We start from the raw sequence: 26547 nt of genomic DNA, 5'->3' as shown, positions 1-26547 counted from the left end.
AGACTTTTCTTCTCAGAATTGCTTGATATAAACGCACAATTACGAGTTATAAAGACGGAATTGTGAGATAAAAAGTCGCAATTACCTTTTTATTTAGTGGCGGAAACAGACTTCCATACTTTACTGAATAAAAGTATTAATAAAAAGAAGGTGCTTAACACATCTTTAACTGTATTGTCAGTTTATCTGCTGTATTTCTGTATTTATTTGGTTTTGTTTTGTGTTTGTAAATCTTGTATTATTCCAATTCAGATTTTGCCATAAAGATAGCCTTAGATGCTGATATAATATAACAACCATAGTATAGTAACTCAGGCTTATTGTGAAGGAGTGCATCATTTTGTTTAGAAATGTTTTCATAGTTGCCTTTGTTTGTTTGGTTGGTTATTGTTGTTTTCCCCAATATTTGCACTTTGTACAAACAGTCTCCTTGTTGCAGGAAAAGGTGTGGGTGAATGTTGACAAGAGCCTGGAGTGTATCATCCAGCGAGTGGACAAACTGCTGCAGAGGGACCGTCTGCACAGCAGCAGCAGTGAGGACATGTTCCAGGCTGACCAGCAAAGTGGCAGCAGTAAGAAAGGTAATGGGAAAAGAAAAGCATTCTGGATCAACCCTGTCCGCATGGAGCAGCCTTCCTCTGTCCCTGAACCACAACAGCAGTCACCTTCACCATCACCGTCACCATCATCAGCTTCATCTTCACCACCCGAACTAAACCCTGCATGTCCTGTTAATGCAGAAACGCATGCCTGTAGGTGCCTTTCACTGTCTTGTTCACACCTTCTATCTCTCTGTTATATTTTTGAGAACAGCATCAGGCCTAGTCAGAGTCTCATCAGTTTCAAAAGTGATATTTTTCTGCTTTTCTGCCTTTTTGCATTCTGCTTCACATTCCCTGCTGCTTGTTCGTTGTGTTTCTATACATGTACATACTCATCTCTTCATCTTCTTTTTAGGGCCCGAGCCCAAAAGGGCGAAGGCCCTATTGTTCTTCTAAGGGTTATTATTTTTTTTTTTTTTTTTTTTTTTTTTTTTTTCTTTTTTTCAACCTTCCGGGCACTTTTGGGGGCCTTAACATACTCAAAAACTCTTGAAAATTTGCACACACGTCGGAATCTGCGGCCATCAGGACGCCACAGAGGCTGGGACCCGGGCGTGGTTCAGGGCCTCTACAGCGCCCCCTGGAACACAGTTTGAAAACTTGATGTACTGCGCACACATACTTGCATGTATTGATATGAAACTCGGTACACATATAGATCTCACTGAGCCAAACAACTTTTGTACTCTATGTCATAGGCTCCACCTGACAGGAAGTGAGATATTTAGGGCTGTTTAAAAAGCGCATGCTCTGGAATTTAACGTACTCCTCCCAGGAATTCCATGGGATTGTCACCAAACTCGGTCAGCATGATCTCAAGACATTGGGGACGCTAAATTGCGAGGAGATTTTTGATATCTCGAACGGTTTGGCCGTGGCAAGGCGACAAAGTTATGGCGAGAAATGAGAAACAGGAAGTGTCTAATAACTGTTGACCACATTGCCTGATTCTGATGAAACTTCACCAGATTGTTCGTTGTATGATGCCGATTCCATAAATGTGACTATTATGAGTCAAAGTTATAGCGCCACCAACTGGCAGCAGGAAGTGTGTCATTTTCAAAATGCTTTGATATCAGCCTCTTAATTTTACTCGATTTTCTTTAAACTTCATCAAAATCATGTCAAAACACGGCCGATAAGAATATGTAAAGGGGTCGATGATAAATCGAATGCTGTTGCCATGGCAACATGTCAAACTTTAAAATTAGATTCCTGTCTTTTCGAGGCAGATAACATGCTTAGAATTTCATGAAACTCAACACACACATCAATATTTATGATAGTTAGACACTGGCAAAAGGTCATAAATGGGCGTGGAGCAGGCACTCTATAGCGCCATCTTTTGACAAAAGTTGGGGGGTTAGTTTTTCCTACAGTCACTAAACTCTGTACATATATTAATCTCATCAATTTGGACAACTTTCTAAATCAAACTCATTAGCTGAGACCAACAGGAAGCCGGCTATTTTGATTTGAATGTGGATTTTTGGAAAAATCAGGCTGTAAACAAATGCACACTACTTCTAAGAACAACCAGCTGTTCACACCAAACTTTTTTAACATGAAGAGAATATTCTGAAGATGTTAAATTGCGACCGGATTTTGGATATCTTGAACGGTGTGGACGTGGTGATTTTTTAAAGATATAGTAAAAAATATTTTTATATCTTTAAAGTGCAGCATCCAAACTCTTTAAAACTTTTTTCACACAGAGATCTAATCATTCTGAGCAAGTGCTGGAAATAAAAAATGTATACAAGCTTCTATGAATTAAAGAAAATTTAAAAAAGAACTCAGAAACCTGCTGTCACTCTGGTGAATGTCTCTACAGTATGTGTGTGCGTTCAGTCAGGCACAGAGAAGCTCATTATTGCAGGGGGGAGGGGTGAGAGGCAGAGAGGGTGACAGAGTAGAGAGCCATCCTACAGACCATCTTTGAACAAAATGCACATACTGTATGTAGTGTAATTACATAAATATGTCTGATCTTTGAGAGTCTGATATTTTGAGAAAATATAAAGGGTCACTAAGTCTTTCATTGTTCATTTTTTGCAGTTGTTGTTTTTTATTTATTTTTTACTTAACTGTACCATGAACTTGTCCTATTCAGTCACATAGCAAAAGATTTTAAAAACTTTTTAGCATGATCAATTTATCTTCATTGATAGACAATATTTACATAGTGTTATTTATTGAATATAAAATCATAATAATAAAAAATTAAGACAAACTTTGACAACAAAACAAACTTTACTGTTATCTCTTCAAAACATCTGAAAACCATAATTTTAAGATCAGTTATAAATATATATATCACCCCGTTAAAATACTCAACTTGATTTTTAAAGATATTTTGAAAGAATGAAGAGTTTATAGAGCACTTTATTGTGTATTGCTGTACACCCACATGAACTGTGTTCATGTTCATGCTAATTCACAGTACATAAACTATATATGAATACTTTTTTTTAGCTTAATATTAATTAACATTAATAAATGCTATTTATTTATTGGTCATGTTAACTAATATAGTTAATGCTAACAAATAAAACTGAATGGCAACATTTTATATTTTGTGTGTATGTGTCTGTGTGTTGATTTTAAAGTCTAACCCTTTCAATTCTGTAAACTTTAAATCCAAACTAGCAGAGGGTTACTTTGAATGCATGTGCCAACTGGGCACCGTCTTCATTATTGATTCTTAGTTATGTAGCGCTTAAGAGTGATGTCTTATAACAGGAGTCACCAGCAAAGCAATATCCACACAAAAATTGTACAGATAGGTAACGATGACATTTCAGCAGAAGTGGTGGACGTAAAGCAAGCAATAATAACATTTTGTTATCATGAATCTTGTTCTTACTTGTTAGCAGCAGGATATATCATATCTTTCACTAACTCAAACATACCAAGGTCAATCTGCACCAAACTTCATATGTTTGATAATAGTGCTGGCCTGAACACATCTACATGCCAATAATTAGTTACAAGCATAGCGCCACCAGCTGGCAGCGGCAAGTTTGGCACATTTAAATGACTAATGACTTTTTTCTATATTTACTGTATTAAAAGCATACTGCCCACCGTTTGCTGATTTCCTGAAGCCACCGGTCGGCGGTGAGCCCAGGTGCGAGGGCCCGTTCATCGCTGCTCGCAGCTTTAATTTTAGTTATTACCCTTTCTGTCTGTTTTTCACAAACCCTATCACCTGTTCATCTTCCAACAGGTTTGCATGATGCCATAGCAACAAGCATTTATATTTATTTCACTTGACTGGTTATGGCTTAATTCTTGTTTCTAATCCACCTCTTCATTATCTGTATTTTTTACGTAGGTATCGATTTTGTATGTTGTCTCATTTTAAAGAGTCTGTGTATGTATGTGTGTGTATATTTGTTTACTTTTGCCAAAACAAAGCAATATGAATGTACAGTATGGAAAAACCGACATCCAAGTGCATACAACAGTTTATGTTAATGAGTGTGTGTTGACTCCGTGTGACTCTCTGTTGGTGTGCCATGTTTCTGGAACATTCTGTTGTTTGACCCAGCATATTTGCCTACTGTGAACATGTGACCGGGTGCTCTCGTTTGATTGGCTGGCTGGTTAACAGGCTCACAGGCTGTCTGTCTGGTGCTGGCTGCCTGTGCCAGTTAGTCACTTGGCAGTGCCGGCATGCTGCGATTTACAGTAGTCTTCTCTATTTTATCATGAATATGAAATCATTAGCTTGCCAGGCAGCTGTGAATATAACTTACCTACATATTATTTCTAGGCAAACCCTCCACTTTGCATTTGAGTGGAAAAATAGTTGTCAAATCTGCGTTTTAAAGTAGATGTTGTCTTATGTTGCGTTCAATGTCTATGTGAGCTACATGCGCTATGCTAGTTGCACTCGCTAAGTTAACTGTTGCATGTTGCACCTCCATCCCTCTAGATGGCAGCAGCAGCAGTGGAGAGGAGAGCTATCCAGGTAAGAGCCCCTCCCCCTCCCTTACGCTTATGCGCTTATGCTGAGTAAGTGTTCACTTTTATGTCACATCTGTTGATGTTCAACCTTGTTAGTGGTGTTACTTGTAAACTTGTCATTGCCACTGTTTTCTGAACTCTGTGCCCATGTTTACTTTAAAGTCCCGTGAATTGGCTTGTTACCCCCAATGTATTTAAACAGGAAGTCGATAGAGTTGACCTTAAAGCGATAGTAAAAATTCTGTCATTACGTAATCACCCTCATGTCGTTCCAAACCCATAAGACCTTCGCTCATCTTCGGAACGCAAATTAAGAGATTTTTGATCAAATCCAAAAGCTTTCTGACACTGCATAGACAGCAAAGCAACTTCCACGTTAAAGGTCTAGAAAGGTAGTAAGGACATCAATAAAAAAGTTGACGTGACAGCAGTGGTTCAACTGTAATGTTGTGAAGTAACAAGAATACTTTTTGTGCACAAAAACAAAAGAATTTGTGTTCCAAAGATGAACAAAGGATTTAAGGGTTTGAAGTGACATGAGGATGGACAATAATCACAGAGTTTTCATGTTTAGTTGAACTATCCCTTTAACCCCCTGGTTGTGTTTGAATTCCTGTCACACTTTTGATGTTCTCGGTCAAAAATTACCGGACTCTAAACGACTGCTTATAAATCTCTCATTATGCTAGATTATCACCTAATATTGGATTCAGTCTTTTTGTCAAATTGTTTTCTTTCATTTAGGACTTTTCATTTTTAGGACATTTTTTTTTTTTCTGTTTCTATTTGCATCTGATTAATCGTAGGCCTCATTTATCCGAAAGTAGGTACCTCGTTTTTTGACAAGTGTGACTTTGTGCTATCATACATTATCTCATATTGTAAAAATTATTCATCAAAAATGTTGTTGTTTTTTTCACACAAAAAATGAGGTGCCTACTTTCGGATAAATGAGGCCTACGATTACTCCAATGCAAATAGAAACACGAAACCAGTCTTAAATGAAAGAAAACAAGTTGACAAAAAGAATAAATCCAAAATTTGGTGATAATATAGCAAAATGAAAGATCTATAAGAAATAGTTTGGAGTCCGGTCATTTTGGACCAGGAATACCACACGTGTGACTTTTTGCAATTTTATACAAAATAAAAGCATTAAAAAACAAACTTCCTGATTAAACATTAAAGCACACTAGTGTGATCAACAGTGCACATTTTTATAATTTTTGTTTATTATTGTGAAAATTATTCATAAAAAAAAAAAAATTTCTCACTCAAAAAAACTAGGTACCTACTCTCAGATAAATAAGGCCTACGATTAATCAGATGCAAATAGAAACACAGAACCAGTCCTAAATGAAAGAAAACAAGTTGACAAAAAGAATATATCCAATATTTGGTGATAATATAGCAAAATTAGAGATTCATAAGCAATTGTTTGAAGTCCAGTCATTTTTGTCCAGGAACATCACATGTGTGACTACACTGTAAAAAGTTTTCACCAGATTCAACTTAAAAAACTTAAGTTCAGCAGCTGCCTTAAGTTTTTAAGTTTAATCAGCTTAAAACTACAAGTCATTTTAACTTATTACAATAAGAATTAGTTGATATAACTTGTGAGTTTAAATGCATTAAGTTGATTTAACAAAAAATCTTAAGGCAGCTGCTAAACTTAAGTTTTTAAGTTGAAACTGGTGAAAACTTTTTACCGTGTAGGTGAAATAAAACCCACAAAATATAACGATATATATATTTAAATTATGAAAAGTACTTATACCCTGTGTGAACAAAGTCAAGAAGTTTGAGTCCAATGCGATAACGTTAACTAGCATTTTCAAGAAAAAAGAAAATCTTATCTGGGTCAATTTGACCTGAACACAACCAGAGAGTTAAAAGGTTAGTTCACCCAGAAATGAGAATTCAGTCATCAGTTACCTGCTCTCATGCCTTTCCAATCCCATAAGACTTCTGTTCATCTTCAGAACATAAATGAAGATAGTTTAAATGAAACCTGAGAGATTTCTCTCTCCCAAAACATTAAAGCCCCACTAAGTAACTTTTTTACCTTAAAATAATGTTTACAAACTCATGTCAGTGGTTCATCAACTCATAACAGGGTGAAACGGCACTTTCGTATTCACTTTGCGACCCTCTATCAGCCATAACAGCACTATGTAAGTTTGGGTCGTCGGGTCGCGGTTTTGTAGTTCAAATGATACTACAAATGCGACTTGCTTCACGGCAGGCTTCACTAAAGGTTTTCATACTTTTATAATGTCATACAACATACTCTACCTTGTCACTGGACGTCGTTATTTCCAAAGCCGGTCCTGGATAGCCTTTCAAACAAATAACGTGCATGTGACACGACGGTAGGCTAAATTATTTACGACAGCGGTAATGGACAATTCCGCTTCTAACCTGTAGAGGGAGCATTGAGGGAAAAGTTACTTAGTGGGGCTTTAACTATTTAAAAAGCTCATAAAAAACATTGTAAATGTAGTCCAAATGAATTGAGCAGTTTAAAGTGTAGTGAATTTTACAGGAGACTCATTTGATTTTAACTTGGCCCACATCGGGACGCCAATTATGTAGTGAGTTCTGCTTTCGCCCACTAGGAAGGCGAAATAGTGTAGTGATGGGTACTCGTATCACAGATGACATTATGATTCTTGGATCACGTGTCACTTCATGTGCGGTTATGAGTACATCACATAAGAAAGATTGGTGGGATATCTAACTTGTAGAACCTCTCACTGTATTATCAACACAATGACGACACAAGTGTAATAAAAATAAATGTATTAACGAATGATGGACAAGAGTAATCAACTATTAAATGAATACAATAAATGCAAAAGGAATAAACGTGCATAAGATGCATAAAATGTGATTCGGTTGGGTGTTGCTATGTCAGAGCTATGTTATCTTATGGAAAGATAAACTTGCTACTCTGAGACAAATAAGGTGAAGAACCTTACTATGCATTAAACAAATAAATGAGCTATTATTTGTTATCAACTGCAATCAGCTATACAATATCTAATGTAAATTAGAAAGATCACATACTGATAATACACAACAATGCCAAGGTCTCTGGAAGAGGTTTGGAAGTGATATTTACGTTCTCTGTGGTTGATTGAGCAGTCCGGTGGCGGTGAATTCTTCCGCTGGGAGCAGTCAGTGGAAAAAGGAGCAGGAATCCGTTTCGACAGCCTTGAGCATGAAGCGCTGTAGGATGCTGATCTGCTGGAGCACCAAAGGGTCCTAAGATCTGGAACACGCAGATGTGGCCCTGGTGTAGGTGCTGAAGGCCCTTAGCTTGGAACACGCAAGCAAAGGTACCTGAAGTGAAGGTTTGCTCGCTGGAGCTTAACCTTGTTGCAAATGTCTGTTGGTCTTCTGCCTCTCTGGGCTAGAGACTCAGAACTTGGTCAATCCGCTTTGTCTGTCTCGGATGGAGACTTAGGACGTGCTGCATCTGTTGTTGTCTCACTGGACGAAGACTCTGAACGTGGAAAATGTTTCTTTCCTCACAGACAGAATGTGGTCGTATCTGCTGCTGCCTCACAGCTGGAGACTTGGAGCGTGGAGCATCTGTTTCTGTCTCTCTGGACAGTAGGCTCAGAAGGGTTGTGTCCGTTAGTGTCTCTCTCTTGTGGAGCTGGAGACTCAGAATGGAGGTATCTGTTGCTGCCTTGTCAGTAACGGGCCGCAGACTCAGAAAGAAGTTTGATCTGTTACCGTCCCCTGGACGTGCCGGAGACTCAGAACTTTGTATCTGTTAGCGCCTCACCCTTGCGATGCTCAGACTCAAGGAGTTTCTTTTGGAGAGGTACCTTTATACCTTTCCGAAAATTTGGTGCTTCTCCACTTCCATGCTGTGATTGGCTGGTTCCATCAGAGCGGGGGGACATGGGGTAGCCCACCCTTCTTTCCTCTTGTGAAAGTCATTTGCATAGTCCAAATACAAAGTTAGAAAAGTGTCAATAATGTTTTACTGGTGCATTTCTCATTTTCCAAAACACAATCAGAAAACATTTGGTCATATAATGAACACATTAAGTCCAAACATGATGGGAAAAGATTGAACTGTCATGCATGCATTCATTTGTCCATTAACAGCTGAGTTTGTGTAAGATGTTGCACTACACATCGCTGTCAGTGAGAATACTTATTTCTCTGAATAAGTATAAGATGTGTGCGTTATGGTTCGCATCAGGTCAAGGTTTAAAAACATAGTTATGAATGGATTTGGATGGATCTTTGTGATCTCTCTTTGTTTCACCCATTGCTGCTGCGTCTGGAGATCCTTAGGAATTTTTATGACCGTCACAGGACCAACCTTAGGAAACAGTCTCAAGGTGGGTGGAGGGCAGAAACTGCATCTTGACCAATAGGAAGTTCTGTCCTTCCCGGGTTTTTGTACCACAGATGATCTTCTTGCCCTCTAAGAGGTGTCTGGCAGTTGTCCTGGCATCCTTATCTGATGGCGTTGGACAGTTTGCTTATGTTAGTCCACCAAGATCCAATCAAAATGTAGCAAACCTTTGTCCACTATTGTGGCCAGGGAGGGGCCCTTGCCATAAACTGGGCCCTGGAATGCGTGGTCCACTACACAAGTGTAATGAGAAGACGTAGTCGCTTTAATCTAAGCTTTTATTAACATATAAACACTGATTAATGCACATACGTGGAGCACAATGGACAATCAAACCACATTGGTTCTTCAGACTTCATTGCTTCTAGCACATTTGAGCTTCAGTTTGCCATTTATTTCGTGTTCTTAAACTGCTCGATTCAAATGGATTTCAGTATCTTTAAAGGATTAGATAATTTACTCACCCCCTTGTCATTCAAGATGTTCATGTCTTTTTTCTTTAGTTGTAAAGAAATTATGTTTTTTGAGGAAAACATTTCAGGATTTCTCTCCATATGGTGGACTTCTATGGTGCCTGTGAGTTTGAACTTCCAAAATGCAGTTTAAATGCAGTTTCAAAGGGCTCTAAATGATTCTAGCCAAGGAAAAAGGGTCTTATTGAGAGGAACGATTGGTTATTTTCTAAAAACATTTACAATTTATATACTTTTTGTCTAGGTCTGCCATGCGCATGTGTACTCTGTGTAATCCGGGTCAAGACGGTTGGGGTATGTCGAAAAACTACCATCTCATTTTCTCCTCCAACTTCAAAATCATCTCTGCAGAAGTACCGACCCGGTATTTACAAAGACAAACTGCAAAAAAGATCAAATGCCCTTTACAAAAAGAAGGTAAAACTGATGTAGGATGATTTTTTTAAGGTTAAAGACAAGCATTTAAGGTTAAAAAGTATATACATTGTAAAATATTTTTTAAAAATAACCGATCGTTTTGCTAGATAAGACCCTATTCCTCGGCTGGGATCATTTAGAGCCCTTTGAAGCTTCATTTAAACTGCAATTTGTACGTTCAAACCCATGGGCACCATAGAAGTCCACTGTATGGAGAAATATCCTGAAATGTTCTTCTCAAAAAACATAATTTCTTTACGACTGAAGAAAGAAAGACATGAACATCTTGGATGACAAGGGGTGAGTAAATTATCTGTACATTTTTGTTCTGGAAGTGAACTTGAAAGTTTAGCTGGAATGGACTTTCAATGGAAGGACAACAATCTTTCAGCTTTTATTAAAAATATCTTCATTTGTACTTCAAAAATAAATGAAAGTGTAACAGATTAAAGCAACAGAACTTAATTTTTGATTTATTTAATGGGGTCTTTAAAGTGAAACATGAGAATTTAAAGAAACATATGAATGTGTGATGTTTGATGAAGATTCTCTGTGTGTGTCAGGCGAGTGGAGCGAGGCCCTGTATCCCCTATTGACAACCCTAACGGAGTGTGTGGCCATGATGAGCGACAAAGCCAAGAAGTCGATGGTTTTCTTGCTCATGCAGGACAGCGCACCCACCATCGCAATGGACCTCAACCTGCAGTACCGCCGAGATGTGGTCTTCTGCCAGACAGTAAGTTCTCAAACACACATTAGCGAACACCTCCATGACCTTACAGGAACAGTTCACCCAAAAATGAAAATTCTGTCATTAATTACTCACCCTCATGTCTTTCCAAAACCCAAATGATTTTGGTTCATCTTCAAAACGTAAATAATAATAAAACTCTGTTACTGAATTGAATGTAAATTAACTGAAAAATGTAACAATTCAAAAAGTTCATAAAGACATTAAAATATGAAATAAATATTCCAAACCCATAAGACCTTCGATTATCTTCAGAACACAAATTAAGATATTTTTGATGAAATTCAAGAGCTTTTCGACCCTTCGTAGACAACAAAGTAATGGACACATTCAAGGACCAGAAAGGTAGTAAGGATTTTATGAAACTATAAGAATCTTTGTGCGCAAAGAAAACAAAAATAACAACTTTATTCTACAGTTTGTTCTCTTCCATGGTACTCTTGAACGAATGTTGAATACTAACATGAAAGAGAAGTGTTCAAGTTGTGGTTGAATTAACTTTACATTAAAAAATGCATTAAAAATATCTTCATTTATGTTTTGAAGAAAAACTAAGGAGTAACTAATTTTTTTTTTTTTTTTGAAGGGGGGTTGAACTAACCCTTCAGATTTATTTGAAATGAGGTTTTTAAAATAGCCTTGCATCTCTGCAATAATTAAAATGACGATGATGAAGATTAAATAATGTTTATTTAAATATTCCTTTACACCTATTTTTTTCTGTATTTCCATGACATGCTTCCTGCTGTCAATTTTTCTGTCTTTTTCCTCTCTTAAGCTCACAGCACTAATTTGTGGCTTCATCATCAAACTGAGAAACTGTCTCCGTGACGACGGTTTCCTGAGACAGCTTTACACCATCGGTCTGCTCGCTCAGTTTGAGTGCCTATTAAGTACTTATGGTAAACACACACTTACACACATACAGTATGCGCATACTTTGATCCTGGATATACAGTGACCACCGAATCAAAGCACTTGTGTTATGTAAACTCATTTAGGGCACAGCCCTTATTCATTATGTCTATGTGAGTGAAGCACTCAGTTAAAAACACGTTGCACTGGGTACAGTGATTTTGCTTTGCTGTGGCTTTCACAGGAGAGGAGTTAGCCATGTTAGAGGACATGAGCATAGGAATAATGGACCTTCGAAACGTGACCTTCAAGGTGACGCAGGCCATCTCTACCTCTTCCCCCGACATGCTGCCGGTGATCACCGGAAATCGAGATGGGTTTAACGTTCGCATCCCACTCCCGGGAAGCATGTTTGATGCATTGCCAAGGGAGATCCAGAACGGCATGCTGCTGCGGGTACAGCCGGTGCTGTTCAACGTGGGCATCAACGAGCAGCAAACGCTTGCCGAGAAGTGAGTCCTGATTATGTAAAGCACCCCTCAAGAGTGCTTGCGTAACATCAACAAATAACATCATATCATAATTGTTTATTTTATCTGATCTCTTTTTCAGTTTGGCATACATTTGTGTTCATTTTTGAAAATATCTAAAGGGAAATCAAAATGTTTGTGTTGTAGATTTGGAGACACGTCGCTTCAGGAGCTCATCAACGTGGAGAGCCTGGCACGTCTTAGCTCTTACTACCAGCAGTTCAAAGAGGTTTTACCTGATGACTGTAAGCCATTACTCTCCCTTGTGTTTTTTTTTTACTGTCTGCATAACAAAAATAAAAATTATTGCAAGATTTTTTAATTATACAGGTTTTAATTTTCTCTCTCGTAGGTCTTCCTCGCTCTCGTAGTCAGACATGTCTACCAGAGCTGTTGCGGTTCCTTGGTCAAAATGTTCACGCTAGGAAAAATAAAAATGTAGACATCTTGTGGCAGGCTGCAGAGGTAACAGAACGTTAATGTGACATAATAAAGGGTGAAACTGTCAAATTATATTTATTTTATATTAATTAGATTAAAGCTGAAATATTATGAGAATAAAGTCGAAGTGTTTTGAGAATAAAGTCGAAGAGTTTTGAGGATAAAGTCATAATTACGAGAATAAAGTGATTTATATTGTGAGAGAATATTCTAGTTATTATATTTTGAGAGAATATTATTCTATTTAAAAGCTGAGCTGCGTTATATTAAAAGCAACAAAGCACAAAATTATTGTGATTACTGACATGCTACAAATAATGGATGGAAGGCATTAAATATTACTTCCAATCAAGTCTTATTTACATTACACTGTGAATAAAACAGTTAATGTTATATACTTCAGAAAAGACAACAATATAACTTATGTTAACAAGTTGCAGTGAACCTCAACCTTTAGAAGGTTTTATTGTTGTTTTTAGTCAAATACATGTGAGGAATAAAAAATTGGACACCACAGACGTTTTTTACGGAGTAAGTGGTGAAATTTTCACAAAGAAAACAGTATTATTTACCTTAATTAATCGAAAAGACAATTGATCCACATGACTACAGCATTTTGTCACACCACATTAAAGAGTGTGAAAAACACATTATTGCAATTTTGAAAGCTGAGACTGTTTTATATTAAAAGTACCAAAAGCACAAAGCTTATTGCTATTATTGAAGGGCTGGTGCACTACAAATGATAAATGCAGAAGACGTTAAATATAATTTCCAATCATCCTTTTCAAAAGTTTACACCCTCTGGCTCTTAATGCATTGTGTTGCCTTCTTTAGCACCAGTAAAAGTTTTTACCTTTTGTAATAACTATGTATGAGTTCCTCAGTTGTTCTCAGTGTGAAAAGATTGATCTCAATATCATACAGTCACTTTTGGAAAGGGGTTCAAATATACAGAAGATGCTGGAAAACCAAAGAAATGTCCAGGAATAATTAGATTTTTCTGAAGAACAACATACAGTTTAACTGTATTAAGATTCAAATGTATGCAAACTTTTGAACAGGGTAATTTTTATAAATTCAGCTATTAATTTGTCTTGTGCAGCATATGTTGTGTGAAATGGCTTATTCAGGACAGTAATAAGTAAAAAAAATAACATGCAGTTTTCATGATCCCTTTTATTTTGATAAAATTATTACCATACTTGCATGTTTTGCAAGGGGTATGTAATCTTTTGAGCACAACTGTATATACAAATAAATTCCAGTGACCTGGCAACTTCTCCCGGTGCTCTCAATCCGGGCCATTGGCAATATAGGCTATAACTTTAATTGCACAATTTTAATTCTTTAATTTCGACTTTATTCTCAAAACATTTCGACTCTATTATCAAAACATTTCAACCTTATTCTCTTAATGTCGACTTTATTCTCAAAATATTTCTACTTTAATCTGCTAATTGATTGATTTATTTATTTATTTATTTTCATTTTTTATCATGGCACTAAATGCTGTCGTACCATTTAGCATCGTTTTCATAAAAAAAAAAAAAAAATAGTTTTTCATGTCCGAAATGCAGTAGAATCCATGTTTGAGTGCAAAAACATCTAATTTGTAATGACACCTGAAAATCGCAATATGAAAGGGATAGTTCACCCAAAAATGTAAATTTCCCCATGATTTACTCACCCTCAAGATATCCTACATGTATATGACTTTCAGACAAATATAATCTGAGTTATATTAATAAATGTCCTGACTCTTTGTAATGGCAGTGAATGGGTGTCAAGACTTTGAAGCAAAATAAAATGCGTCCATCCATTATAAAAAGTACTCCACATGGCTTTAGGGGGTTAATTAAGTAATTCTAAAGTGAATGGATGCATTTGTGTAAGAAAATATCCATATTTAACTTTATTAACCAAAATCTCTAGCTTCCGCTAGACGTTGGGACGTATGAATAGTGCAAACTCCGGTAAGTAATGACGAGCACAGAAGCACAGAGGAGAAAGCAAAACACTGTTCACGAAATAGAAGTACAGAATGAGAAACTTAGTTCTTGTGAGACTTGTGTTTTTTAACCAGAGCTTACGCTACACCTACGTTCTTCCTCATCTGCTGGAACACCAGTTAGTGGAAGTTAGAAATTATGGTATATAAAGTTTTAAATATGGATATTTTATGGAATAAGTATGAATATGTGTTTGGCTATAACACAATATTTGTGCCCCTGCACTTTCAGATTTGTCGGCGACTAAATGGAGTACGTTTTACCAGCTGTAAAAGTGCCAAGGACCGCACTGCTATGTCGGTGACTCTGGAGCAGTGTCTGATCCTGCAACACGAGCATGGCATGGCCCCGCAGGTCTTCACCCAGGCCCTCGACTGCATGCGCAGGTAAGACACCTGAACAACTGCCTGCACTTCAATTCATAAGCATTGCACGCTTGGGGAGGTGTCTATCTCTTTTTCTTTTCCTCTTCTCTTCCTTTCTCTTTTTCTCTGAAGGATCCCCTCTAGTGCATCATCCCTCATTGCTTGTGGCTTCTTGGTGTTTACACTTTTCTGTCTTTATTGCTCTGTGGCTTATGTGACCTAATATTTTCATTACTTTTATATTTACTCACTTGTTTAAGGTGTTTGTTCTTTCCCACTCCATCCTTCCATCTTTCATCCCCTCGCTCCTCGCTCTACGAGAGGCATAAACACAAATAAATCACTCCTGTAGAGTGTGAGGAAACTGCTAAAACTTTTAATCTGCTGATTTGTTTGGCTGTCTGCTTGCCAGATGTTCTGTGCTTATAAATAAGAGAATGAAATGGTCAGTTTTGTCGTATAATTCTCTCCTCTTGTCTCCTGTGCAATCTAAGGACAGACGTAAACAAACTTATGTAGTTACATTTGTTTAGAAAACTGTTTGTCCTGTGGAAGCTGATGAAAGAGGCAAGATGAGAACAGGAAAGTTTTGTTGCTGTTATAGAGTCTCAGTAAACACTCACTGCTAACACTTTACAATAAGGTTCAAATAATTTACATCAGTTAATGCATTGGGTGTCATGAACTAGCAATGGACAATATTTTTACAGCTTTTATTCATATAGATAATTTTTACTTTTACATACACTACTGTTTGGGGTCAGTAAATTTTTTTTTTTTTTTTTTAAAGAAATCTAAAAAATTATTAAGTAAGGACACATTGAAGTACGACAGAGCTTTAGTGCTACGTTTAAAAAATAAAAAATCTACAATTACGTGAATAAAGTCGAAATTATGAGCGTTAAATCATCACAATTAACGTTGTAATATTTTGATAGTATAGCCTGGCCCGGATTGGGAGCACCACGAGAAGTTACCAGGCCACCGGAATTTGTTTGAATATAGACGTTTTTCCTGAACACGGAAGTAAGTCCGACTCTTAACTGAAAGAATGCTTTGCATTTCCGGTCTGCATTGTTTCTAGTCAAATTAGGGTATATTCCGAGCTAATAAACTAATGTTAAAGCTATTAAAATGTTTTAAAAAAGCGCATGGCTCCATAGCGCCATCACTTGGCAATGTCGCAATGACCGTCATTTGTCAGTGCCTCACTTTAATGAGTGTGTAGATGACACGAAGCAGCGGACGTTAGCTACATTAAAAGCAGATGGATGCTATTTGAATGGGTTCCTATGGAAACCGGAACAGAAAAGCATTCAATCTGACGTTAGAATTCGTAATGGCGGCGCTCATCGTTTACTCAGGAAAAAGGTCTATATGTGGAATTATTAGCAGAAATCATACCATGTGTTATACTTGCAGGGACATTGTGCTTGGAAGTAATATTTTACATCTTCGATTGCATTCATTAGGCCTAATTGTAGTGCACCAGCCACCCAATAATAGCAATAAGCTTTGTGCTTTTGTTACTTTTAATATAAAACAAAGTCTCAGCTATCAAAGCCTGTTAGATTTATAGCGAAATACAAACAGTGTGTCTTGCAATAATGTATTTTTCACACTCTTTAATGTGGCAGGCCAGGTCACTGTCTTTTCGATTACAATGAGACATTCGTTTTATTAAATTATACTGTTTTCTTTGTGAAAATTCCACCACCTACTCTGCAAAAACATCTGTTGCATCCAATCTTTCCAATCTTTTGTGAAAAACAACAATAAAATGTTCCAACGGTAAAAGTGGACTTCAACTTGTTAACATAAGTTATGTTGTCTTTTCGTAGGTACGTAAGTGACTATTCACAAGCTGTTTTATTCACGGTATAATACAGTAAATGATTGTAAATATTTAATATCTTCTGTTCATTATTTGTAGCGCGCCAGCCACCCAGTAATCGCAATAATTTTCTGCTTTGTTGCTGTTATCATAACAGTTTAGCTTTCACATTCTGTCAGTTTCATCTTGAAATACAAATTATAAATGTGTTTTTTTTTCTCTTTATTTCAAGTTTGTAGCACGATGTAAACATGACGGAACATCAGAAGGAATGAAAAAAAAACAGTATACCCTAATTTGTTTCACTGTAATCGGAAAGATGACTGATTCGCATACCGCTTAAACTGAGATGAATACAGCCACATTAAAAAGCATGAAAAACACATTATTGTAATAGACATGTTTGTATTTCACTATAAAACTGAAGCCATTTGTAAGCGCAAAAGACTTTGACTTTATTCTCAAAACATTTCGGCTTTATTCTCGTAATTTTGACTTTATTCTTGAAACATAAATAGTAAATTTATTCTCTAAATATTTTGACTTTATTCTCAGAAAAATTCGACCTTTTTTTTTTTTACGTGACACTAAAACGCTGTTGTAAGATTAAACATGACAGTAAGGATATTTATAATGTAAAAAAACATCCACATCCTGTTTGGGGTCAGTAAAATTTATATTTTGAATGAATGCTGTTCTTTTGAGCTTTTTATTCATCAAAGAATCCTGAAAAAATATCACAATTTCTAAATAAATACTTTGCAGGGCAACTGTTGCATTATATAATCCAATATAGATCATTCTAATAATGAGTCAGTATATTAGAATGATTTCTGAAGGATCATGTGACACTTAAGACTGAAGTAATGGTGATGAAACTGAAGAAAATTCAGCTTTGCATCACAGGAATAAATACAATTTTAAAGTATATTACAATAGAAACCATTATTTTATATTGTAATAACATTTTGCAATATTACAGTTTTTTTCTATATTTTTGATTAAATAAATGCAGCACTGATGAGCATAAGAGACTTTCTTTAAAAACATTACAACTCTTACTGACCCCAAACTTTTGAGCGGTAGTGTATATATAAATTTGAAATAAGTATTACATCTATAACGATAAAATATTGTGGTTTTACTGTATGTTTGTTCAGCCCTGGTGAGAATAAAAGGCTTTAAAAGACAAAAAAAAAACGGTTTACAGACTCCAAACTTTTGAACGGCAGTGTATAGTAATACATTTTGATTTGTAAAAATCAAACTAAAACAAAGTAAAGTAATCAAGCAAGTTAAATTAAATGTATAAATTAATGTTCACCTAGAGTAGATAAGAATAAATGCTGTAACGCTGTTCTTTGTTGTTAGTTCATAATATCTAATTAATTAACCAAGGTTAATATATTGGATGTTAAGGTAAAGTGTTACCCACAATGCACTGTGCATGATCTGCCACTGCGCTGTGCTGCTGTTCCGTGTGTGTGTGTGTGTGTGTGTGTGTGTGTGTGTGTGTGTGAGAGAGAGAGAGAGAGAGAGTGAGAGAGAGACTGCAAATAAATAAAAAAAGCCAGCAGTGTATCTATACTTAATGTACCCTCTTGGATACAAACTGGATGGATGCAGAGACACTGTACACAAAATGTTTTTATGTTTGCAGTTGGTTTGTTATGATGGCTCTGTTGGCCTGTTGCATGCTGGGAGGACGCAGCACGCTTGATTTGCATGGCCCAGCAGCAGCAGCAGCCCTGCATACGCCCCCTTCTGTCCATGTCCAACATGGAAAAGCCATCTCTCTAACTTTTTTTTTATTTTAAATAGTAAAGATGCAGAACATCACTCTTAATTTTCTCTTTCTTTATTCTCTCTCTTTCCCCCTTTGTGTCTGTATTTCATTTCCTAATTCACAATGTCTATTTTACGTCTTTTGGATTTACTCTTTGTTTGCATCCTCATCTGACGGATGGATTCGACTTGACACCTTTTCGTTTTGTCTGCAATTAATTTATTTCTTTTTCACTTTACATCCTGTGCATGTTGTCCCATTCTGTTTGTCTTCTCTGGCCTGTGCCACCGCTCCCTCGTCCCCGTCCCTGCCCCTCTCTGCAGCATTGGGACCAGGGAAGGGGTAACTCAGAAGAACCTGAGCGGCTTATTGCCCATACGTGACTTCAGGCTGGACCCCAGTCTGCTCTACTCTCTGCCCCTTCTGGCCCTGAGCCCAAACCTGCTCATCGTCTGGGTGTTCCTCAGCATAGCCTACCTGCTGGCCAAACTCCGCTGCAGCTGAGCCTGAGACCCCCTTTTTCCATTTTTCTTTCTTTCTCTCCCTCGCTCCGGCTATCTCAGCACTTCCTTTCTCTGTTTTTCTCTTTCTTCCTCATCTGGGTGAGGAGCTGTGTGCAGACAATGCTGAATTCTTTCTGGTTGATTCAGCTCTTCTCTCTAACAGCCAGTCTAAAGGTCTTTGTGTTCATTTCTGCCTTACCCCTTTCTCTCTCTTTTTCTCTCTTCTTTGTTTGTACAATAATTTGTGACATATTACAAATATTCTGATTATTTTAGAGGGTACATTTGAAAATAGATATTCATATATATTTAAGACATTGATTTATTTATTCAATACTAAATATTCTTATAATATTCAACTGTTTTATTTGTGTTATTATAACAAATTATTTTTAGGCACATGCATATAGTGTGCTAGTGGTCGATTCAATATGTATATAATAGAGTGCATTAGTACCCGCATACTTTTTTTAGCGGCGCTTGTTCCGGAAGTATTTTTCCCACTCTTTTTCCTTTTTTTTTTCTTTTTTTCATAGGGACTTTAATAAAGTGTTTGTTAAAATATTATAAGCCATGTACCAAGCCAAGCAGCTACAAAATGAATCACAACATCATAAACTTAACATTTATAAAAGTTAACAGCTTTAGTGAGGGAAAGAACTACAATCCCTTGAAGCATTGCAAATTGCAAACACATTTCAGAAACATTTAAGTATTCAAATCTTAGATGTTTACTAATATCCTTTATTATCTATTAAAACCTGTGATAATATTTAAAATAACCCCCACATTTTAACTTGTGACAATGATATTGAATAATTTTTGCTTTTTATTCCATTGTTGTTTTTAAAAAATCTTACAGATTTTTTTTTTAATGTGAAGTTCAAATACAAATATTTATTTTATATTTTCTTTGTAAATTATGTAACCTTTTGTAAAAAAAAAAATCAAAAAATATCTCTGTGTCACTCTCTCATGGCTATATGGTGAGTAGATAGGCCCCATCATTTTGAGGTAGATGTGTTTAAAAGTATGAAAATCTGTGTGTTACTTTTAAAGAATATTAGTACAATTTTTCTATAATTAAACACTTTTTTGGGAGTTATTCCATAACATTTAGTTATGTTGTTCAGAACTCTTCTTCTTTGAGGTTCAAAAGTATCTAAAATTGTCAGTACCGAAAGTCATGACTGAAACAGTTGGTGTAGTTTCAGTAGTGACATCTTTGTTTTTTTTTATCCCATAAAATTGTCACTACAGTAACTTGTCATCATTGTTTGACAAAAGGGAGTTCGTGATCCTTTTTTTGGTGGAAATAAACAACATTTGATGATTTAAGCAAAATCTTAATAGGTCAATATAACCCTTTTTATTAAATTATATATTACTGTGTTTCGGTAGTGACAAATTCGGGGAAAGGACAAATATTTCAAAACTTTCTGAAAATACAATATGAGAAGGAACTGCACAACTTCTAGAAATGTGTACCTTGGATATTACACAATTTGCATACTTAAATTTGTGAAAAAAAGTTTTCAACTCTGAACCAATTCTGTAGAATGTGAGAGAGAGAAACATAATTTAAGTTTATTGGTAAATATGCATATACATAAAACATGGTGAGTCAGACTCAAATACATTATTTACAGTGCTTTATGGGATTGGACGTTCTCTACAAACCCTTTTGACACTATTTGTTCACCACCAATCTTTGATTTGTAGAATTTTCTGTACAAAATCATGGGTAATATAGTTTTACAGCTGTTTTTTTTAAATAATGTGAAAAAAAAAAGTGCATACAGTTTGATCTCAAAACTCACAGTCCTTCTGTCTTTAAAAGGTCATTGTTAAAAACGAATTTCCCTATGGAGAAAATGAATAGGTTTTTACTTCCGGAACCCGACTGTTGCACTCTATAATGAGATATTGTTATTCTTTATTGTAACAATATCATGGAATTTTCCAGTGATTTTTGTGGTCGATTTTGTTGCGTCTTCCATGTGTTTCTATCAAAATGCAAAGCTAAGGCCTGGCCAAAGCTAATTTCAACTATCATCGCACATGCTTTAAAAATTGATTGCACTTTAGGGTGTTAAAGGAGTAGTTCACTTCCAGAGCAAAAATTTACAGATAATGTACTCAGCCCCTTGTCATCCAAGATGTTAATGTCTTTCTTTCTTCAATCATAAAGAAATTATGTTTTTTGAGGAAAACAATTCAGAATTTCTCTCCATATAATGGACTTCTATGGTGCCCCCGAGTTTGAACTTCCAAAATGCAGTTTAAATGCAGCTTCAAAGGGCTCTAAACAATCCCAGCCAAGGAAGAAGGGTCTTATCTAGCGAAACAATTGGTTATTTTCTAAAAATATTGACAATTTATACTTTTTAACCTCAAACGCTTGTCTTGTCTAGCTCTGTTTGAATTCTATGTATTCCGGTTCATGTGGAAAAACTCCCATCTCATTTTCTCCCTTCAACTCCAAAATCGTCCTAAATCTCTGCAGAAGTACCGACCCAGTGTTTACAAAGTGAACATGCAGCGGCCAAGGTCAAACGGCCTTTACAAAAAAAGGTAAAACAGTGATGTAGGACGATTTCGAAGTTAGAGGAGAAAATAAGATGGGAGTTTTTCGACATACCCTAACTGTCTTGAACCGGAATATACAGTTCACACATTTTTTTTGTTTTGTATTTGTTTTTTTAGAAAATAACCAATCGTTACACTAGATAAGACCCTTCGTCCTTGGCTGGGATCATTTAGAGCCATTTGAAGCTGCATTTAAACTGCATTTTGGAAAACTCGTGGGCACTATAGAAGTTCATTATATGGAGACAAATCCTGAAATATTTTCCTCAAAAAGCATTATTTCTTTACGACTAAAGAAAGAAAGACGTGAACATCTTGGATGACAAGGGGGTGAGTACATTATCTGTAAATTGTTCTGGAAGTGAGCTATTCCTTTAAGTGTGGCTATGTCTTCCCATGTTTGGCTGGAAGAACACATGTTGCTCTTTTACCAAGATTGGTCTGCATTAACCTGTTTGCAGCCTTTCCAATGACACAGTTCAGTTTGGCCAAATAAGATTGTATTTTCAGTCAGGGAAATCTAAATATGCACTTGAGAATTACTTTTCATTGAGATTTTGTTTAATGTCTATAAAGATGTTTTCACTGTCAGCTGACAGGAGGTACATGGCAATAGGTTTAATCTTCTAGATCCAGCACAAGATCCGTTGACCACGTCTGAGGCATGCAACCGATTACAAGATCATTTCAGCTTGTCTCTCAATTTGTAAAAACAACCTTATTTACATTAATGCACTAAATAACAGTGAGTATATAGTGTAAGACACATTTGAAAAAGTAACCTTGTACAGCTTCCATTGCAAGTGCATTACTGTAAATTTGTTTCGTTAACTGTACTAGTTGGCGTTGGTTGGATTTTTGCTTGTGTTGAATCTGGAACAGTCTTTTAAGATGTATCTGTTTAGATGACAAGAGCATCCACATTGCTTTAAGTAAAGGCACTTATGCAGTAATGATGAATAGAATGTATGTTCTCTTACCAAAACAAATCACTTTGTTTCCTAATCATGGCATACAGGCTGCAAATCATCAGAATTCTTCCCATCTTTATATGTAAATATATATTTTATATGTAAATGTTTACCATAATGATTGAAAATGAGATAACTTTACAGGAGTCTGTTTAATTGTGCTTCCCTTTGTGCCAAATTAGAAATGGCCTCTCTGTGCTTTGTAAAATTTGTCTGGCCACATGCCACGGCCAGTACATCTGCTGTTTACAAGTTAGCACTGCTTGAGCTTACATGCTGTAAAGAGCCCATTACAAGAACTTTATATATGAAAAACAACCTTCACCAGGCTACAGAAAAGTGTGCATTTCATCTGACCCACTAAAGAAATTGACTCTCCCAAAATATCTCCATTTGAGATGCCGAAGGGGTTCGTTTATAATGATTTTGCGGCTCTGTGAGTCTATTTTTGCTTAGTTTGCTTAAAAAGATCAGAGATAACTTTCAGTTTGTTTGTTTTTTTTTTGTTTTAAATCATGTTGGATAATGTTTCAAGCTGTTTTCTGAGTATGATTATGTCTTATACAGTAAGTTGGAGAAGGATTTTGGTGAATGACTTTGTACTCTTATAGATTAGACAGTGACAATCTAAGATACTGCCGAAGGCTGAATGTTATTGGTAGGTTTTAACAAATACATTTTAAGAGTTTGTTTGATCAGTTTGGTTTTAGGTAGGGCTGCATGATTATGATAAATTCAATTGTGATTATTTACCATGATATTGTAATCTCAGTTGATAAAATGTATATTTAAAACTAGGGCTGTCAGTTTAACGTGTTAACTTAATACATTAGTTATGAAAAAATAATGCGGTTAAAATATTTTAACGCAGTTAACGCATTGGCCCCGCCCCCAGAACTGTACATCATCTTACATTTCATACAGTTGACTGATGACAAATATGATGCAGGGTAAGAATTCCATAAATGCAGTTATGCTCCTAAAATTCAAGATATTGGAGTAAAAATGTCCCTGTATGAGTTTTTGCCTCATATTTATATCATATGATAAGGGATATCACATGAGCAGCAAGTTTTGCCACGAATATCTTGAATTTGATGTGATTTTATACAACAGTTCAGTAAAAAATGAAGTCAATGTTGTTATATTTTAACTGTTTTGCTCAATTTTGCAGAGAAAATGTTATCTTAAATGTCACCGCAGAACTGATATGCCTCTTTGAGCAACACATTGTTTAGTTTCTGAATGAATCTGCATTTTGAACGAATCCAGTTAGTCAATAGCCTATTCATAAACTGAGCCATTGACTTTAGTTCAAACTGCTGATTCATTCAGGAATAATCAAATTAATTATAAAGACATTTACTGCCAACTGCTGGCAGTTTTAGTTGTTTATTAAGAGTATCATTTCATTAAAAAAAATGAAAAAGAAAACTGTTAACCAATCTGTTTCTTTCAGTGTATAAACAAAAAATACTGAGATGTTTAAATTTTATGTTGAATCAGATAAAAATATGCTCTCTAAAGCTACTATTTGTAATGTGTATTTGATACTTTCTCATTTAACACAATAATGGCTTTAAATAATTTGTGGGTATAACTTTCAGTGTATAAACAAAAAATACAGAGATGTTTCTCAAATAATCTTCTTTTATGTTCTGTAGTTTATGTTAGGCCTTTGTAGCCTAAATGTTTGTGTAATAAATTTTATGTTGAATCAGATAAAATATTTCTCTCTAAAGCTACTATTTGTAATGTGTATTTGATACTTTCTCATTTAACACAATAATGGCTTTAAATAATTTGTGGGTAATTACACAGCCAAATTTAATTTGCGATTTAGTTAGATTTGAAACATATTAATTAGATTTAAAAATGTAATTGACTGACAGCCCTAATTAAAACATATGCAGGTTATTACAAAAAAAGTGTGACTGATTTGCACAATGTACATTATTATGATTTGGTTACAATTTTCAACCAGAAAAACACAAACATTCTAAATAGAATGTTGTACCTCATGCTGTTTATGATTAATCATGGCTGACAAAATCATAATCAAAAGTTTTTGTATTAATTTTGCAGCCATAGTTTTAGCGATAAGTTCTAGGTTTGATTTGATGGACTACGTCGGTGAATGTATCTTGGATTAGGGAATAGTTTTGTGGACTGGTAAGGTTAGCTTAGGTTAATGAGTGGGCTCAAAGCCAATTCCTTTGTTTGTTTGTTTTTACTTTCATGCTCAGAGAATCCTATTTTGGAAAGGTAATATACAATATGCTGTTGTTTTTATGCTTCTTACAACATTTGTATATTTTAGACGTTATTTCAGTATTTTCAATCATCAATATATTTGAAAAATACAACTTTTTACTTAAATATCACAAATAGATTTCTTAGCTCTACCTCGTTTTACTATTACAGCATGTGAATTGAGCATCATGCTCATTTAGTTACAAACTAAAAGGTCTCTGGCAAAGAACCATTTTGATGGTGAAAGTAACTAGATTTTTTTGTTTACCATTAAGTGGTCAAATAATACAAAAATGAGAATTGTGGTACTTTATGCACCTTTGTATATTTCTTTTTTAGTGGAATTTTAAAGAAGATATTTAGCAAGCTACTCTTTTCCATGCATTTTTTTGGAACATCAGTCATTTGGGTTTGGAATGACATGAGAAGGACAGATTGCACTGTTGTTTCATTTCTAATTGGTCAGTTTGGTAGACAAAATCTACACCTGGCATAAATTGTAATAAAACACAGTTGTCTCACCAAATACAGTTCCGTACAGGTCAAAAGTTTACATACACCTTGCAGAATCTGCAAAATGTTAATTATTTTACCAAAATAAGAGAGACCATACAAAACGCATGTTATTTTTTATTTAGTACTTAACTGCATAAGTTATTTTACGTATAAGTAGATATAATGTAGTCCACAAGAGAAAATAATAGTTGAATTTATAAAAATGACCCTGTTCAAAAGTTTACATACACTTGATTCTTAACACTGGGTTGTTACCTGAATGATCAACAGCTGTTTTTGTTTTGTTTTTGTTTTTTGTTTTTTTGTTTAGTGATGGTTGTTCATGAGTAGTCCCTTGTTTGTTCTAAACAGTTTAACTGCCTGCTGTTTCTCAGAAAAATCCTCCAGGTCTGACAAATTCTTTGTTTTTGTTTTTCAGCATTTTTGTGTATTTGAACCCTTTCCAACAATGACTGTATGATTTTGAAATCAATCTTTTCACAATGAGGACAACTGAGGGACTCAATCAACTATTACAGGAGGTTTAAACACAATGTATTAAGGAGAAGGAAACAATGCATTAATGGGTGAACACTTTTGGAATTTGAAGATCAGCTTAAATTTAACTTATTTTGTCTTCTCGGAAACATATAAGTAGCTTCTGATGGGCAATACTAAATGAAAGAAAATGATATTTAGACAATAAGAAAAATGTAAACATTCACATTCATTCTGTTCAAAAGTTTACACCCCTGGCTCTTAATGCATCTTTTTTCCTCCTGGAGTGAGAATTTGAATCCTCTGTAATAGTTCCATATGAGTCCCTCAGTTGTCCTCAGTGTGAAAAGATGGATCTCAAAATCATACAGTCATTGTTGGAAAAGGTTAAATGCATAACAATGCTGAAAACCCAAAGAATTTGTGGGTCCTAAAGGATTTTTCTGAAGAATAGTAGGCAGTTTAGCTGTTCAGGAAAAACAAGGGACTCATAAACAACTATCACCAAACAAAAAAAAAACAAAAAAACAAAACAAAAAAAAAAAAAACACAGCTGTGGATTATTCAGGTAACACCACAGTATTAAAAATCAGGTGTGTGTAAACTTTCGAACAGGGTCATTTTTATATTTTTTATAAATTAATAGACATTAAATAAACTATTATTCTCTCTTGTGGACTTTATGTAAACTTCTTTTATGTGAAATATCTTATTCAGGTCAGTACTAAATAAAAAAAATAACATGCATTTTGTATGATCCCTCTTATTTTGGTCAAATAATTAACATTTTGACCTCAACTGTAAGTTTAACTGAATTGC

General features: G+C 35.5%; 1 protein-coding gene across 1 annotated transcript in view; it reads left to right on the top strand.

Annotated features, from left to right (window-relative positions):
* The window catches only part of inpp4ab (inositol polyphosphate-4-phosphatase type I Ab), a 77525-nt gene extending 58345 nt beyond the window's left edge, over positions 1 to 19180 (top strand). Inside the window, exons 16-24 of the mRNA XM_073852185.1 lie at positions 440 to 581; positions 4543 to 4578; positions 10409 to 10581; positions 11375 to 11498; positions 11696 to 11963; positions 12129 to 12226; positions 12334 to 12446; positions 14666 to 14820; positions 18743 to 19180. Of these exons, the coding sequence (XP_073708286.1) occupies positions 440 to 581; positions 4543 to 4578; positions 10409 to 10581; positions 11375 to 11498; positions 11696 to 11963; positions 12129 to 12226; positions 12334 to 12446; positions 14666 to 14820; positions 18743 to 18923 (1290 nt within the window). The 3' untranslated portion in view covers positions 18924 to 19180. The remainder of the gene's footprint in view (positions 1 to 439; positions 582 to 4542; positions 4579 to 10408; positions 10582 to 11374; positions 11499 to 11695; positions 11964 to 12128; positions 12227 to 12333; positions 12447 to 14665; positions 14821 to 18742) is intronic.
* Positions 19181 to 26547: the final 7367 nt, after the last annotated feature.

The sequence above is a fragment of the Garra rufa genome, chromosome 12 (assembly GCF_049309525.1).
Source record: "Garra rufa chromosome 12, GarRuf1.0, whole genome shotgun sequence".
In the NCBI taxonomy this organism is placed as follows: domain Eukaryota; kingdom Metazoa; phylum Chordata; class Actinopteri; order Cypriniformes; family Cyprinidae; genus Garra; species Garra rufa.
This window is presented reverse-complemented; position numbering and strand designations above follow the sequence as displayed.